Below are 16,033 nucleotides of genomic sequence, written 5' to 3'. Positions count from 1 at the left end.
CCCCCCTCCCCTCCTCTCCTCTCCCCCTCCCCCCTCCCCTCCTCTCCTCCCCCTTGTCCCCCCCCCTCCGCATTCAAAGGGCTGAATCCACAGGAGGGTCATTTAGATATGTAAATGCTTCTCAGAAAGAGAAGTGTGTCCTAGACCTTTAATTTTCACCCTGATTTTGGAGGTAATGCATGTTCACTGCACAAAATGTGAAAAATAAACACAAGTGCAAAATAAGTGATAGTGTTGTCCTGTAATGCTGCCCCTCTCCCCCCTCCCCCCACAACGTTCTGCTTGTGTGAAGGGAGAGCATGAAGGAGCAGTTCCCCAAAGGTGGCCAAACATACGATGGTTGGAAACTTCTCCAAACAGTAGTCACTTGACTGGGGGCAATTTTGCCTCCCACCCCCCAGGACACCCGATAACATCCAGAAACATTTTTGTTGTTGCAACTTGAAAGGTCTTACTTGCGTGGAGTAGAGGCCAGTGATGTGCTAAACATCCTACAGTCCGTGATGTCGCCCTGCATGATGAAGGACTATCCTGCCTGAGTGTTCATAGTGTGAAGGATGAGAAACCCTATTAACAAAGCTCTCAAAAGTGTTCCAGTTCTGTTTGTTTCTCAACCACATTTCCGAGTTAGGAAACTGCTGTGCCCAAAACAGTGAAGCCAATCCAGGGCCTTGACCCGCCAAGAGCACTGTCAATACTTTGACACATCAGCCTGCAGACTTTCTGCGCGGAGACCCTTGGCACTTGTTTGGAAGTTCCGCTGCCTTGATGACTGTCTGTCCACATTTCAGAAAGGAAGAGCAATCACTGAGAGCCAGCATCTCATGGCCCCAGGGGTCCCTGGCCCCTTCCCCTTCTAGAAGGAAGGGGCTCTGCCTGGCAGAGATGGGAACCAGAGGGAACACAGGGCTTCAAGAGCGGACGAAGGCTAGACAGTCTGAATAAGCTCAAATAACCCTCCTAATACCAAAACCCGTCACATGGGACCCCCACGTTCTCTTCCTCTCTCTCAGCTGACTTTGAGCTCCTCTAACTCTCTATTTTCTCCTTCCAATTCCATAGAGGAATGTAGAGCTTTGCTTCATGGAGATGTTTATTCACAGTTGGTATAATATGCCTAACTGTTCTGCAACTGCCTTTCTTCTGCTCAACAATGCCTTAGAGATTTTCCTCATGTTAAAGGGATCTAGTTCATTCTAAGTGTTGCATAGCATTTCATAGCCTGAATATACATCACAGTTTATTAAGAGAGAGAGAGAGAGAGAGAGAGAGAATGCAATGGGGAGGGGGGCAAAGGGAAAGAGAATGAATCCTAAGCAGGTTCCACACCCAGGGCAGAGCTCGACATGGGGCTTGGCCCCATGACCCTGAGATCATGACCTGAGCTGAAATCAAGAGTCTGATGCTTAACGAACTGAACCATCCACGCATCCCTACATCATAGTTAAAATTTTTTTAATGTTTATTTATTTTTGAGAGACAGAGAGACAATGTGTGAGCGGGGGGGGGTGGGGGCGCAGAGAGAGAGGGAGACATAGGATCTGAAGCAGGCTCCAAGCTCTGAACTGTCAGCACAGAGACCAGTGAGGGGCTCGAACCCACTAACTGCAAGATCATGACCTGAGCTGAAGTCGGATGCTTACGTTGAACACTTAACTGACTGAGCCATCCGGGCGCCCTGGTCATAGTTTAAATAACACTTCCCCCATAGACAAATACCTAAGTTGTTTCCATTACTTTACGATTCAATATAATATTGAAGGGTAACCTTGATAACATGTTTTGTGTGTTACTAGTGACTATTTTGCTGCAGTAGATATCAAGAAATAGAATTGCTTTGTAGAAGGCTGTGTTCATTTAAAATTTCAATGGAAATTTTCAAATTGTCTAAAATTGCTCACCTAATCTAAATTACCACTGGAAATGTATGAGAGTTCACATTTTCCCACTAACCCTTGATATTATAAAACTTTTATAACTGTTCTCATTTGATGGGTTAAAAATATCGTATTTTCTGTAATTTACATTTCTTTTATATTTACTGGTGGGTTGAGCAGCTTTTTATATTTTTATGTTTTATATTTTTAGGTTCTATTCATATTTCTTCTCCTGAAAATGATCTCTCTGTTTCCTTTAACAAACTTTTTTCCCCTCCGGATTGTCTGTCTTTTAAAAAATTGTTTCTGGGGCGCCTGGGTGGCTCAGTAGGTTGGGCATCTGACTTTAGCTCAGGTCAGGATCTCACGGTTCATGGGTTCGAGCCCTGCATTGGGCTCTGTGCTGACAGCTCAGAGCCTGGAACCCGCTTCAGATTCTGTATATCCTTCTCTCTTTGCCCCTCCCCTGCTGGCACTCTGTCTCTCTCTCTTTCTCAAAAATAAATAGACATTAAAAAGATTGTTTCTGGAAGTTCTTTATTTTGGGTAAATGTTAATATCTTTTTTTCTGTTATTTATATTCCAACTATTTTCATCCAGTTTATTCTTTTTTTAAAAAATTGATTTTAATGTTTATTTGTTTTTGAGAGAGAGAGCACAAGCAGGGGAGGGGAGAGAGAGAGTGGGAGACATAGACTCTGAAGCAGACTCCAGGCTCTGAGCTATCAACACAGAACCCGACATGGGGCTTGAACTCACAAACCATGAGATCATGACCTGAGCTGAAGTCGGATGCTTAACCAACTGAGCCACCCAGGTGCCCCCATGTCTTAGCCGAAGCCAGGTCCCGGTGCGCTCGACCTGGCGTTCGGAGGTACCTGTCTCGTCCGCCGGACTGGCAGGGCGGAGAATCGTCGTGGGTTCTTGATCCTGAGGGAGGGAGAGAAAACAGGGCAGGAGAGAGACGCAGAGAGTGAGGACAGCACACGGAATCCGATCAAGCCTCTCTTTTTATTGAGAAAACACCCTCTCTTATAAAGGTTTCAAGGCGGGAAAACAAGGCAGCTGACCTAGGTCGGTTGCTAGGAAACAGGGTTAAGGGATTAAAGCTAGGGTAAAAGAGGAACCAAACTAAAGTGTTTTAGCACAGCGTCTGAGGGGCTGATACTACCCTGCCTGCAGGCGGTTGATCTTTGATCTTCTGGCTTCTCCTCTGGCAGGGAGTGGTGCTCCCCTGCCTATTTTTGTAACTCCCCTCAGGGAGTGACATATCCGGCTAGCAAATGGCCAAGCAGCTGAATCTTTGCCGCTTCCCACACCCCCAGTTTATTCTTTATCTTTAAAATTTGAGAGTTGTTCATTTTATAGATTTTAAAATATTGAACTTTTCAAACTTGTCTGTCATTTTCTTTACAACTTAGGTCTTGGATACTCAAGAGGCCTCTTCTTCAGTATTTTTTTCTGATGTTGTCATCATTTGGACATTTGCACTTACCCCTCAACCTATGCAGACGAGGCTGCCTTCCTGGGCACGTGACCTGTGCACTTGCATAAGCGCTGTGCTTAGGAGGGCCCTGCAAATTATGTTCTAATTTTTTGTGAGGACGTGAGTGGTGTGAATGAGGCAATATAGACATTCGCTAGGAACGTACACTCTGGAATCAAAATACTTGCACTTGAATCTTGGTTCCAATACTCATCAGCTGTGTAACATCATGCGCGTGTCTTCATCTTCCAATGTCTCAGATTTCTCATCTTTAAAATGGGGATAATGGGGTGCCTGGGTGGCTCAGTCGGTTGAGCATCTGACTTCTAGCTCAGGTCATGATCTCACCGCTCTTGGGCTCTCTGCTGACAGCTCAGAGCCTAGAGCCTGCTTCAGGTACTGTGTCTCCCCCTCTCTCTGCCCCTCCCATGCTCATGCTCTGTCTCTCTCTGTTTCTCAGTAAGAAATAAATGTTAACAAAAAAAATAAAATAAATAAAATGGGAATAATGACAAGATCGCTCATATCATTGTGTTGTTGGTTGTAATGTCATCCAGGTTAAAGTCCTTAGGACAGCATCTGGCAAGTAGTAAATGTCCACCGAATGTTTGCTTTAATATAAAGATTTTTTCCTGTATTCATTTTCAATAAAATTGTTTTAAGTGTCAGGACTTACCTTTACTGTGAATCTCTTTTATACAGTATTGACCAGGTTTTGCTTTGCAGGTTCCAAAATCCAAAAGACATCCATGGAAAAAGATTGAGAGGTTGCATAATCTACAAATCAAACCTCCAGCTCCTCCAAGTACAGAAGAAAAAAAAAAAAGAGTGAAACAGAAGTGAAGACCAGAAAGAGAAAAAAAGAAGAGACAAAGGAGAGGGAAAAAAATTGTGATTTTCAACTGGAAAAGGTAAGCAACATTAAAAAAAATAATTCTAGGGGCGCCTGGGTGGCTCAGTCGGTTGGGCCTCTGACTTCGGCTCAGGTCAGATCTCACATTCGTGGGTTCGAGCCCCGCGTCAGGCTCTGTGCTGGCAGTTAGCTCAGAGCCTGGAGCCTGCTTCTGGTTCTGTGTCTCCTTCTCTCTCTGCCTCTCCCCCTCTCATGCTCTGTCTCTATCTGTATCAAAAATAAATAAAACATTAAAAAAATAAATAAATAAAACAAAAATTCTAAAAACTCATATAAATTAAAATTATTTTTATTTTGAGAGTGGGAGAAGTTTCAAAGCATACGCTATATTCATGAATTGGAAGCTCCTAGAATGGATACTAATTAGAAATGAGGGGGCACCTGGGTGGCTCAGTTGGTTGAGCATCCGACTTCAGCTCAGGTCATGATCTCACAGTTCGTGGGTTCAAGCCCTGTGTCAAGTTCTGTTCTGACAGCTAGCTCAGAGCCTGGAGTCTGCTTCAGATTCTGTGTCTCCCCCTCACTCTGACCCTTCCCTGCTCATGCTGTCTCTCTTTCTCAAAAATAAACATTAAAAAAAATTAAAAAAAGAAAAAGAAATGAGGTGAGGTGGTCTAAACAATTGGTAAAAATGTACTCCGCTCCTCAGTGCCTAAATAAATCAAACCAGTTATTTAGCCAGAAAATTTAATTTCAGCCATATAGTCACTATTAGACCTCCATTTCAACGTCTAAGGTAGTACCTTATGTATTGTAGGTTCTCCGTGAATATGTATTGCTTGATTAATGGTTACATATTGGTTATCTCCAGCATTCAAAGTCAGGGGGTTAAAATGTTATTTATTTTGATTACAAAGAAGTAGCCCAGAGATTCTGAACATAGGTAAGATTGGAAGCTAGATATTATCTACAGGATTGGATTCCAAATGTGACTGTTCCTCAATAAAATAAACACAGATTCCCAGAACCCCTACAGACCTGTGTTAGACTCTGCAGAAAGCAAGGCTCAGAAATCTGTATTGTAGATACGCAGAAACAGCGGAGGGTATGTGATGTGGATGTAGATGTCTGGACCAATGTTCAGGACTGCTAGTTCCGTTGAATTCAGGAATCTCCTTTATAATAATTTCTGCAGGGACCCTTGGCTAGTGATGGAGAACGCATCACCATTAAAAACACTTCAGCCTGTTTAAAGATTCTTTTAATCTTTAGTCGAAATCTGCCTCAGTGTTCATAGTTTCCATCTTTTAATGTAGGAAGACCATTGCCACGTCACTGTTATTCACTGATGACCCGAAGGAAGAATTTACTAGACATTTTTTTGCATGTTGTATTTTCTATCTTGCTCTGCCACTTCAGGGTTAGACAAGATCACGTTTAAGAGAAAATAGTCTGGTTGATGAGGCTAATAACCTCTGTTGACTATTCTCATTTCAAGACACTTTGGAAATTTCACTGTTGGTTCTCTTTCTGAGCGAGACAAACTTTCAATCCATAATCAACAATCCATCAACAATTTTTTTTTTAAGAACTCAGCTAATGCCAAGGACCCTGCTAGGCAATTTACATGTATTAGCTCAATCATTTTTCACAATACACCTTCTAAGCTAGTATTATATTGCTCACATTTCACATAAAAGAAGACATTTAGGCTCAAGACTTTAAGTAGCTTGTACAAATGGCAGAGACAGGAGTTTTTAAAAGGTCTGTTAGAGGGGGTGTGCCTGGGTGGCTCAGTCAGTTAAGCGTCCAACTGCGGCTCAGGTCATGATGTCATGGTTTGTGAATTTGAGCCCCACGTCGGGCTCTGTGCTGTGATGGCTCAGAGCCTGGAGCCTGCTTCAGATTCTGTCTCCTCTCTGCCCCTCTCCCACTCATGCTCGGTGTCTCAAAAATAAACATTGAAAAAAAATTTTTTAAATAAAATAAAAAGGTCTGTTGGAATCTCAAGCCCTTGTTCTAAGCAAGCACCCCAGGTGCCTAGAGCCGCCTGCCTTTTTTGTGTCCCAGACGTCCTGATCTTGCCCTCTTCTTTCTGGATATTTTGATTCTTAGGAGATTCTGGGTCAGTTGCCTGCCTAGAACACTAGGGCAGCTTGGATCTTCAAGTCATGCCTGAGATAGCTTTCCTCCTGCACTTGTGACGTCTAGTCTCACTCCTTGCCCTTAGGGATCCACTGCATGGCTCTGATCTTTGGTGCCAGTGGCTTCTCTCTGGTGGACAGCTCACAGGATGCCAGCTATTTCTCTGCCTTGCCCAAGACCCATGGACTGTTTTCCTGGGGGAGATCTGCTCTAGCTTCTTTCCCTCTTTTTCAGAGAGTTCCTCCTCCTCCGGAACCCCCCCCCCCCAGCATCCACGTCTTCTTCCTAAAACCTTGGCTCTGCTGTTATTTGTAGCTGAAGATGACACCTTAGCTTTTAGGCATTTTTGTTGGCTGTATCTGTTCATTGGCCTGAGCAATCATAAATGTGTTCTCAGATCCCATGCCCTTTCTTCCAGTGTCTTTATCTGAAAATTTGTTGTTTGTTTTATTAACATCAACACATAAATATATGTCTGTGACAACTAAATTTACAGCTTTGGGTTAAATGTAAATGTAAAATAAATATTTTCCTTAGTGATTAATTCTGAAGTATGGTTTACTATTTTATGACTTTATTAACAGGAAGCATCCAGTAGATTATATTATGTATATAAATTATATAAATATAATATATAGTATCAATTGTATTATATAAATAGTATATAAATATATGCTTATATTTATATGTACTTAAATAAATGAATAAATACAAATAGAAATATAATTTTATTTATAAATAAATGTAATATAAATTTATATAAAATATGTAAATATAGGTTATATATAAGTTGTAATATAGAAGTTTATATAAATTATGTTTTATATATACAAAATATATAAATATGTATTTATACTTTATGTACTATATGAGTATATATAAATATATATACTTTATATATATTTAGTATATATATTTATAATATATAGCATATGTATTTATATAAATAAGTTTATATAAATATATTTAAAATATATAAATATATTATATAAATATATATCATGTTATTATACATAAATATTATAGAGTATAAATTATATAAATGTAATATAACATGTATTATATATGATTATTTCTATAATTATATTATTATAGCATCCATTATGATTATTTAAAGGTATATCCTAAATACTATCTAGTTATTTAAATATATATTATAATCATGATGATAGAGATTTTTTATTTTTTTTAATGTTTATTTTTAAGAGGGAGGGACAGAGAGCGAAAGTGTGAGCTGAGGAGGGGCAGAGAGAGAGAGGGAGACACAGAATCAGAAGCAGACTTTAGGCTCTGAGCTGTCAGCACAGAGCCCTATGCTGGGCTTGAACTCATGAACTGTGAGATCATGACCTGGGCCGAAGTCGGACCCTTAACCAACTGAGCCACCCAGTTGCCCCAAGAGTGAACTTTTTCAATAACCACTCATGGCACCCATTACTTCAAGGTTTCTCTTTATGCAGAATTTTCTTCTTTTACCCTCACAACTTTCCTGTGTATCCAGCAAAATTAATATGGTCCCCTCCCTAAATCATATTTCATGATATGCAAGACACTGGGTATGTTCTCATGTGATCTTACACCTATTCATGTGCTCCTCTCCACAGTTTTACTGGAGACTAGTATAAGGACATAAAACGCAGGAGAGATATCAGCTGACCAAACACTTCAGGCATTTCAGTTGGTGACCCCAGTATTTGCTCCCCATGGTCTCCAAGTCTCAACCCTAGAATTTTATCCCTGGGATGTGTTCTAGAGTCTCCCTCCTGATGTGTGGTCGTCCCCTGACCCACAGCACCAGCAGCGTCACTTGTTGGAAATGCAGACTCAGCACCACCATCTCCCCGCCCCGTCCCCAACCTGCTGAATCAGACTCTGCATTTGGCAAGACTGCCAGGTGGCTCAATCAGACTTGTTGACTCTGAAAGAACCTTGGGTTCAGCAGAGAGCACCTGTCTTCAGTACCATCTTATCGCTTTACTGAGAGGGAGAATCCCATGATGGTGCTTGAACATGCCTGTTTGGAGGTTTCACCTTCATGCATTTCTAAATAATTTCAGGAGACCTAGGAATCTTGTAAAAGGAACTGAAAGTGCCTTTTTATCCCCTTTATTCATTCTTTTATAAGTGAAGGAAGATGGTGAAGAGCACATTTAACAGGCAAGGTGCTAGGAGGCCCGTGTCTATGCTTATTTGATTTAATTAATTCATTTTCTTTGCCTTTTTTATAACAGCTTCCAGCCTCCTTTGGTTACCTCCAGCTTAGTGGTAGCAATAGCAACCTGAGGGTGCCATCTAGCAGCTCAGTTTTCTCATCTACAAAATGGGAAATAACAGGACTTAACTCATGTAGTTGTCATGAGGGTTCAATGAATTCATACAAATGTGATGTTTAGACCAGTTCCTGGCATATAGTAAATGCTCAGTAAATGTTAGCTCTTGCTACTGTTTAAAAGTGCTTCCTCAGACCTTGCTCTAAGCACCTTAATTACCTTATTTAAGGTCAGCCTTCACGAATATTGTAATTCTGCAATCTCTTAGATAATATTCCCTCTTTCTGATTTGTGCTTTCTTAATGACTTACCACCCAAGAGGCAGAGTAAGATAAGAACATCACTGAAGACAATCCTCATTCTTTGATTTCTAGCCAAAAGAGAAAATTGGAGGAAAGATACATCCCATGATTAAATCTTTCCTGGGGAGGAAGTAATAAAGTTACACATTTATGTTAACTATTATAGAAAGGGCAGTAACTGGCTGAGTTTTATTTGCTTCATTAAGAAAGTATAAATACATGAAAGAAGAAAACTTAGGTAACTGTCTTTATCAAAAACTTACCATAAAACTTCTAGTTCCAGAATATTTTAAGTTTAGCTGTCTTTTTTATTACCGAAAGTCATTCCCTCTCTTACTTTCTTTCCTGAAATATAATTGCTTAAAACAAACAAACAAAAATATGAAATGATGGGGCGCCTGGGTGGCTCAGTCGGTTAGGTGCTGGCTTCAGGTCAGGTCATGATCTCACGGTTCGTGGGTTTGAGCCCCACCTCGGGCTGTGTGCTGACAGCTCAGAGCCTGGAGCCTGCTTCGGATTCTGTGTCTCCCTCTCTCTCTGACCCTCCCCTGCTCGCACTGTCTCTCTCTGTCTCTCAAAAATAAATAAAAGACATTAAAAAACATGAAACGAAAGAGATTATGTATAGAGAATAATATCCTGATAAAAATCCTTCTATTAGCCTAAAGGAAAATATTTATGTATGCATTCTTATAAACAATGCTTTCACTGAAAATGATCATATTAGTAAGGTAAAACATTATGCAATAGTTAACAGTAGTTAATACTTATTAAAATTATGGGGAAAAAAATAACATTTAGTAATTTATGACCTACCTGCCTTCTTGAAGGTTTTTGGGCAATTTTTCCAGGTCTGAATTTCTTAGAGGTTAACGACAAGTAAAATTTCTGATGTAATGAAGTCCGTTACCGTTCTAACTGAAACCAACAAGGCAAGTTCCTGATCTACCAGATTCTAAACGGTTTAAACAGTAAAAATCATCCAAGTCCAGGGAATCAACAGGAATTTTTTCACTCGAGCACTTAGATGTCTATGGAACTTAAGTTTCTTACTCATAAAATTAATACAAGACTGAGTCAATACTTAAATTAATTAACTGTAAATTTGACTAAAGATTTTTATGTTTATTATGCTATATATTAGTTCAAATGTACAGAGCCTTGTGGGCCTATATTTCATTATATAAATTAGTTGGTTTTGATTTAAAAAAATACCATGTAATCTTTATAGCAGAACTTAGTTGGTGTGTTCAGAAAGCAATGTGATTTAAAAAAATAATTTTATTTCTAAATGAATATATAGTTTCAAATTAATGCATTCTTTTTGAAACCAAATACCAAGAATATTAAAATCTTCTTGACCATGTTCCCACCAAAGCCAGTGTCTTCCCCAAATGTAACCACATTATCAATATGTTGGATATCTTTTTTTTTTAAAGCTCTTTATTTAAATTCATGTTTGTTAATACAGTGTTCTTTTAGTTTCCGGTGTACAGTGTAGTGCTTTAACACTTCCACACATCACGTGGTACTCATCACAAGTGCACTCCTTAATCCCTCTCATGTATTTGACCCATCCCTCTCCCTCCTGGTAACCATCAGTTTGTACTCTAGTTAAGAGTCTATTTTCTTGGGGCACTTGGGTGGCTCAGTCGGTTGAGCATCCAACTTCAGCTCCGGTCATGATCTCCTGGTTTGTGAACTGAAGCCCCCAGTAACTTCAGTTACACTGTCTCTCTTTCTCTCAAAAATAAAATAAACATAAAAATAATAAATAAAATTCTTGAACATTGTCTTTAAAAAAGAAGAGTCTATTTTCTTGGTCTGTCTCTCTTTTTTTCCCCTTTGTTCATTTGTTTTGTTTCTTAAATTCTACAAATAGTGTAATCCTGTGGTATTTTTTTGTTTTTTTAAACAATCTTTATACCCACATGGGGCGCATATTTACAATCTGGAGATCAAGAGTCACACACTCTACTGAATGAGCCAGCCAGATGCCCCAGGAATATATTTTTAAAGGTTCTATGGGGTCCATGGGTAGCTCAGTTGGTTAAGCATCTGACTTTTGATTTTGGCTGAGGTCAGGATCCCAGGGTTGTGGTATTGAGTCCCATGTTGGGCTCCATGCTGAGTGTGGAGCTTGCTTAAGATCCTCTCTTTTCCTCTGCCTCTCTCCTACTTGCACTCTCTCTCTAAAAACAAAACAAAAAGACAACTAAAAGGTTCTGTAATATCCAACCATATGGATTTACTATGATTTATTTAATAATTTTCACATTGAGAATTTCTCATATTTTTTGTTCATGTTTGAATATCTCTCTAGGATAAATGTATAGAAATGGAACCGCTAGGACAAAGACATAAATGTTTTATAAAGCTTTTGACACACATTAGCAAATTATTTTTTTAAAAGAAATACCTATTTAGAGCAATGTGTGGCATATTCATTTTCAAATTCCCAGTGCTTAGTAGCACTCTGCCTAGACTGTAATAAGCTAGTCTGATGCTGCTTCTTTCTTCCGTTCCTTTTGGACATTTTCCTTTTGCTTACCTATCTTACAAGTTTGTCTTTGGCTCTGTTGGCCCACTGGCGGGCAATTATTTCCCTGAATCAAGGTGACATTATCTGATTAGTTAGTCCTCAAAGCTATGTTTATACAGGTATAACCTCTTAGGTATTAATCATGAGGATATTTTCCTTGATGTACAGTATCTATATCTTGTTTCCTTGAATGAGAATTTGTTTTTCAGATTCTTTCTAAGTGATATCTATAGGAAATAGGTTTTGGTGAGAGCAAAGAATTCAGTATGGATTATGGGGCCCTGAAAGTGGCCACTGAGTATCTTGGAGCTTGAGGTTGGAAATTTTTATCTCAGATGCTCAAGGAAAGGTGACTGGATATAACATAATGATACTCAAGTAAATCGCAGTAAATAACTATATGACTGCATTGAACATATGAAGTTCAAGAATGGGCAACACAAATGTATAGTGATTGAAGATAAAATAGTGGTTACCTCTGGGAAGGAGGGCTGAGCTGAGAAAGAGCACTAGAACACTTTCTTTTGGGTGAAATGAAAATGTCCTATATTCAACTGGAATAGCAGACATGTGTTTGTACAAATGTAAAATGTTATCGAGCCGTTTGAGTCTTGCCTTTGTGCATCTTAATGAAAAATACCTTCAGGGGTCTGTTTGTTTTCCCTTCCCTTCTTATTAGGGACAAGTCAGTGGGAAAGTGTGCAAGCACCTCTCTGTGAATTAGGAGTTTACTAAATTGTGTTAAGCAGGGGAGTGACGTTAATTATTCCAAAGTTATTTATTCATCTCTTAGTCCTCAAAGCTATGTTTATACAGGTATAACCTCTTAGGTATTAATCATGAGGATATTTTCCTTGATGTACAGTATCTATATCTTGTTTCCTTGAATGAGAATTTGTTTTTCAGATTCTTTCTAAGTGATATCTATAGTATATTCCAGATGTGTTGATATTAACTAATAAGAGCATTCTGGTAGAAGAGTGAAAGTTAGGTTGGAGAAAGTGATATCGGAATCAGGGAGGAAGTTAGGAAGATGTTACACTGGTTCAGTTAAGAGACAATGAAACCTGGAACTAGAGAAGAAGCAGAAAGAATGAAAAAGAGGAAATGGGTGAGAGGCTTGCTAAGGGCTGTGTGTACAATCTCTTAGCCCTACTGGTCTGTGTGTGAGAGAACAGCTCAGTTCTTTTTTTTTTTATTCTTTAATGTTTTTTATTTATTTTTGAGAGACAGAGAGAGACAGCATGAGCAGGGGAGGGTCAGAGAGAGAGATACAGAAACTGTAGTAGGCTCCAGGCTCTGAGCGAGCTATCAGCACAGAGCCCGATGCAGGGCTTGAACCCAAGAACCGTGAGATCGTGACCTGAGCTGAAGCCAGATGCTTAACCAACTGAGCCACCCAGGCCCCCGAGAACAGCTCAGTTCTAACCTTTCTACTTTAGCACGTCACTCAACACTGCATCAAACAAGTTATCTCTTTATAGTCGTCCTCACCATATTGTAAGCTGTTGAGCAAAGAAATGCCATCCTGGTATCTCCAGCCTGTGCCAGGATGCCTGGCACATAACAGGTGCTTGGTAAATGTTTGCCAGTTAATGGAATATCTTTTTACTTTTCAATCTTTTTTGCAATGTTATATTCGTTTCAGGCGTACCACATAGTGATATTGATTTGGAAGTTCTGTGTATTACCCAATACTCACTACAATAAGTGTAGTTACCATTTGTCACATACACAGTTATTATAGTGTCACTGACTATATCCCCTAAGGTGTACTTTACATCTCTGTGATTTATTTATTTTGTAAATGGAAGTTTGTACCTCTTCATCTCGTTCACCTACCTATTTTCCCACCTACCTCCCCTCTGGCAACTACAAGTTTGTTCTCTATATTTAAAGTGTCTGTTTGTTTTGTTTGTTTGTTTGTTCATTTGTTTTGTTTTTTTTAGAGTCCACATACAAGTGAAATTATTATGGTATTTGTCTTTCCTGGTCTGACTTATTTCACTTAGCATAATGCCTTCTAGGTTCATCCATATTGTCACAATGGCAATATCTCATTCTTTTCATTCTTTTTTAGGGCTAGGTAATATTCCATTATATACATACATACATACACACACATACACACACACATATGGCGCATCTTCTTTATCCAATTATCATCTATCAATAGACATTTGGGTTACATTTACATCTTGGCTATTGTAAATAATCCTTCAATAAACATAGGGGTATTGTGACACCTTGGTGACCCATTTGGTTGACTGTCTGACTCTTGATTTCTGCTCAGATCAGGATCTCATGGTTTGTAAGATCAAGCACCACATCAAGCTCTGTGCTGACAACACAGAGCCTGCTTGGGATTCTCTCTGTCCCTCTGTCTGCCCCTCCCCTGCTCTCTCTCAAAATAAGTAAACATAAAAAAATAAAAAGAGGAGTACATATACCTTTTTCAAATTAGTGTATTCATTTTCTTTGGGGAAATGCTCAGCAGTGGAATTACTGGATCTTTTGGGATTTCTGTTTTTAATTTTGTGAGGTACCTCCATACTGCTTTCTGTAGTGGTTGTACCGATTTATATTCCCACCACCAATGTCCAGGAATTCTCTTTTCTCCATATGCTCACCAACACTTGTTATTTCTTATCTTTTTGGTACTGCCATCCTGATTGGTATGAGGTGATATCTCATTGTGGTTTTGACTTACATTTCCTTGATGACTAGTGATGCTGAGAATCTTTTCATGTGTCTGCTGGCCATCTATATGTCTTCTTTGGAAAAATGTCTATACTTACCCTCTGCCCATGTTTTAATTGAATTGTTTGGTCTTTTGGGGTTGAGTTGTATAAGTTCTTTATATATTTTGGAGATTAACCTCTTATCAGATACATAATTACAAAAATCTTCTCCCATTCAGAGGGTTGCCTTTTTTTAAAAATTATTGATGGTTTTCTTTGCTAGGTAAGTCCTTTTTGTTTGGGAAATGAGATATCGTTGATGGCAGGAAGATCAGGGGAAAGAATCCTGGAGTAGTCTGAGGATAAAAGACTGTGAGAAGGGTAAGTGGCAAGAATGAGCAGTGAGATTGGAAAGATTCTCCCTGAGCTGGGATGGGCTGACATTTCACATGGTGTTTAAAGTCTACAGACACAAACAAACCCTAGTTTTTTCTAAGGGTCGTTCTCCTATCGTTTTAGATAGTTCTCCCCTGATACTTAGACAGAAGAATTTGCTGGCCCTTCAGATGTCACCTTCTGAATGAAATCCTAGAATTTAAGCTAGCTAGGAATCCAGGGTCTTTGAAGTTGGATAGGCTGAAACCCTTTGGGAGAGCTCTATCCAGGCAAGTCAGGACGGGATTGTCTGCCTCCCTGGATAGTCACCTCTGTGGTAACACAAAGACTTCTCGTGATGGTAAGTAATTCACTTGATCATCCTAGGCCTTGATTTCCTCAACTCTGTTATGAAGGGGCTTGAGTATAGTTCTCTGTAGTTCTCTCAGCACATGAACTTGAAAGCTTTATTTTAGTCCCCCAGTTGTTCGTGAGCAGAAGGAGGAACTGTAAGCCTGCAGCTTTGACAAAACACCCTTAATAGCAGTAAATGATATTTTGTATTCTACAAACCTTGATTGCTTAAAAAAATTTTTTTTTAAATGTTTTATTTATTTTTGAGATGGAGAGAGACAGTGTGAGCAGGGGAGGGTCAGAGAGTGAGGGAGACAGAATTCAAAGACAGGCTCCAGGCTCAGAGCTAGCCGTCAGCACAGAGCCTGAGGTGGGGCTTGAACACACAAACCGTGAGATTGTGACCTGAGCTGAAGTCAGATGCTTAACCGACTGAGCCCCCCAGGCACCCCCAAACCTTGATTTCTTACCCACAGTAAGAAGAAACCAAGGAATGCCAAAGATTGCCAGCAATCCACCATTCCTTAGGGGACAGGCATGGAACAGATAGATTCTTCCTCACAGCCGTCAGAAGGAGCCAACCCTGTTGACAACTTGAACTTGGGTGTCTAGTTTCCTGAACTGTGAGACAATAAGTTTCTATTGTTTAGGCCACACCCAGTTTGTTGTACTTTGTTTTGGCAGCCCTAGCAAACTGCTAGACCAGGAAACAGATGACATGCTCGAGGAAAAAGAATTTAATGAAGAGAAACTAACAATGGATGCTAAAATAGTCCAGGCCTGGAGGGCTGAGTGAAAGGAGCCTTTAGTGGAAACCCATGGGAGGTTATACCTAGAAAAGTGGCCAACTGTTAGAAACTTTGGCACAGGAACATGGCCACCAGCAACCAGCAACCTGGTGTAGCGGGAGCCAGGGGAAATCAATACCCAGATCTTCCTTTCGTCCTGCGCACCTATTTTCTGTCAGTGTTTCCCATTGGCAAAACCCATGGAAAGAGAGATCAAGGAGGCCTGGTTGATTTATCCCATGAAGGCCAGCTTTCTAGTGAACAGAGCAGAGTATGGGTAGATGGCAGATCCAGAGGAACCAATAGGAAATAGCTAGCAGTGGTTAGGGATGATCTTTTTGAGGAGATAACATCTGAGCT

General features: G+C 39.8%; 1 protein-coding gene across 1 annotated transcript in view; it reads left to right on the top strand.

Moving 5' to 3' along the window:
• Positions 1-4,199, top strand: part of C13H9orf85 (chromosome 13 C9orf85 homolog) — a 129,176-nt gene extending 124,977 nt beyond the window's left edge. Inside the window, exon 3 of the mRNA XM_029919474.1 lies at positions 4,090-4,199. Within this exon, the coding sequence (XP_029775334.1) occupies positions 4,090-4,195 (106 nt within the window). The 3' untranslated portion in view covers positions 4,196-4,199. The remainder of the gene's footprint in view (positions 1-4,089) is intronic.
• Positions 4,200-16,033: the final 11,834 nt, after the last annotated feature.

The sequence above is a fragment of the Suricata suricatta genome, chromosome 13 (genome assembly GCF_006229205.1).
Source record: "Suricata suricatta isolate VVHF042 chromosome 13, meerkat_22Aug2017_6uvM2_HiC, whole genome shotgun sequence".
In the NCBI taxonomy this organism is placed as follows: domain Eukaryota; kingdom Metazoa; phylum Chordata; class Mammalia; order Carnivora; family Herpestidae; genus Suricata; species Suricata suricatta.
This window is presented reverse-complemented; position numbering and strand designations above follow the sequence as displayed.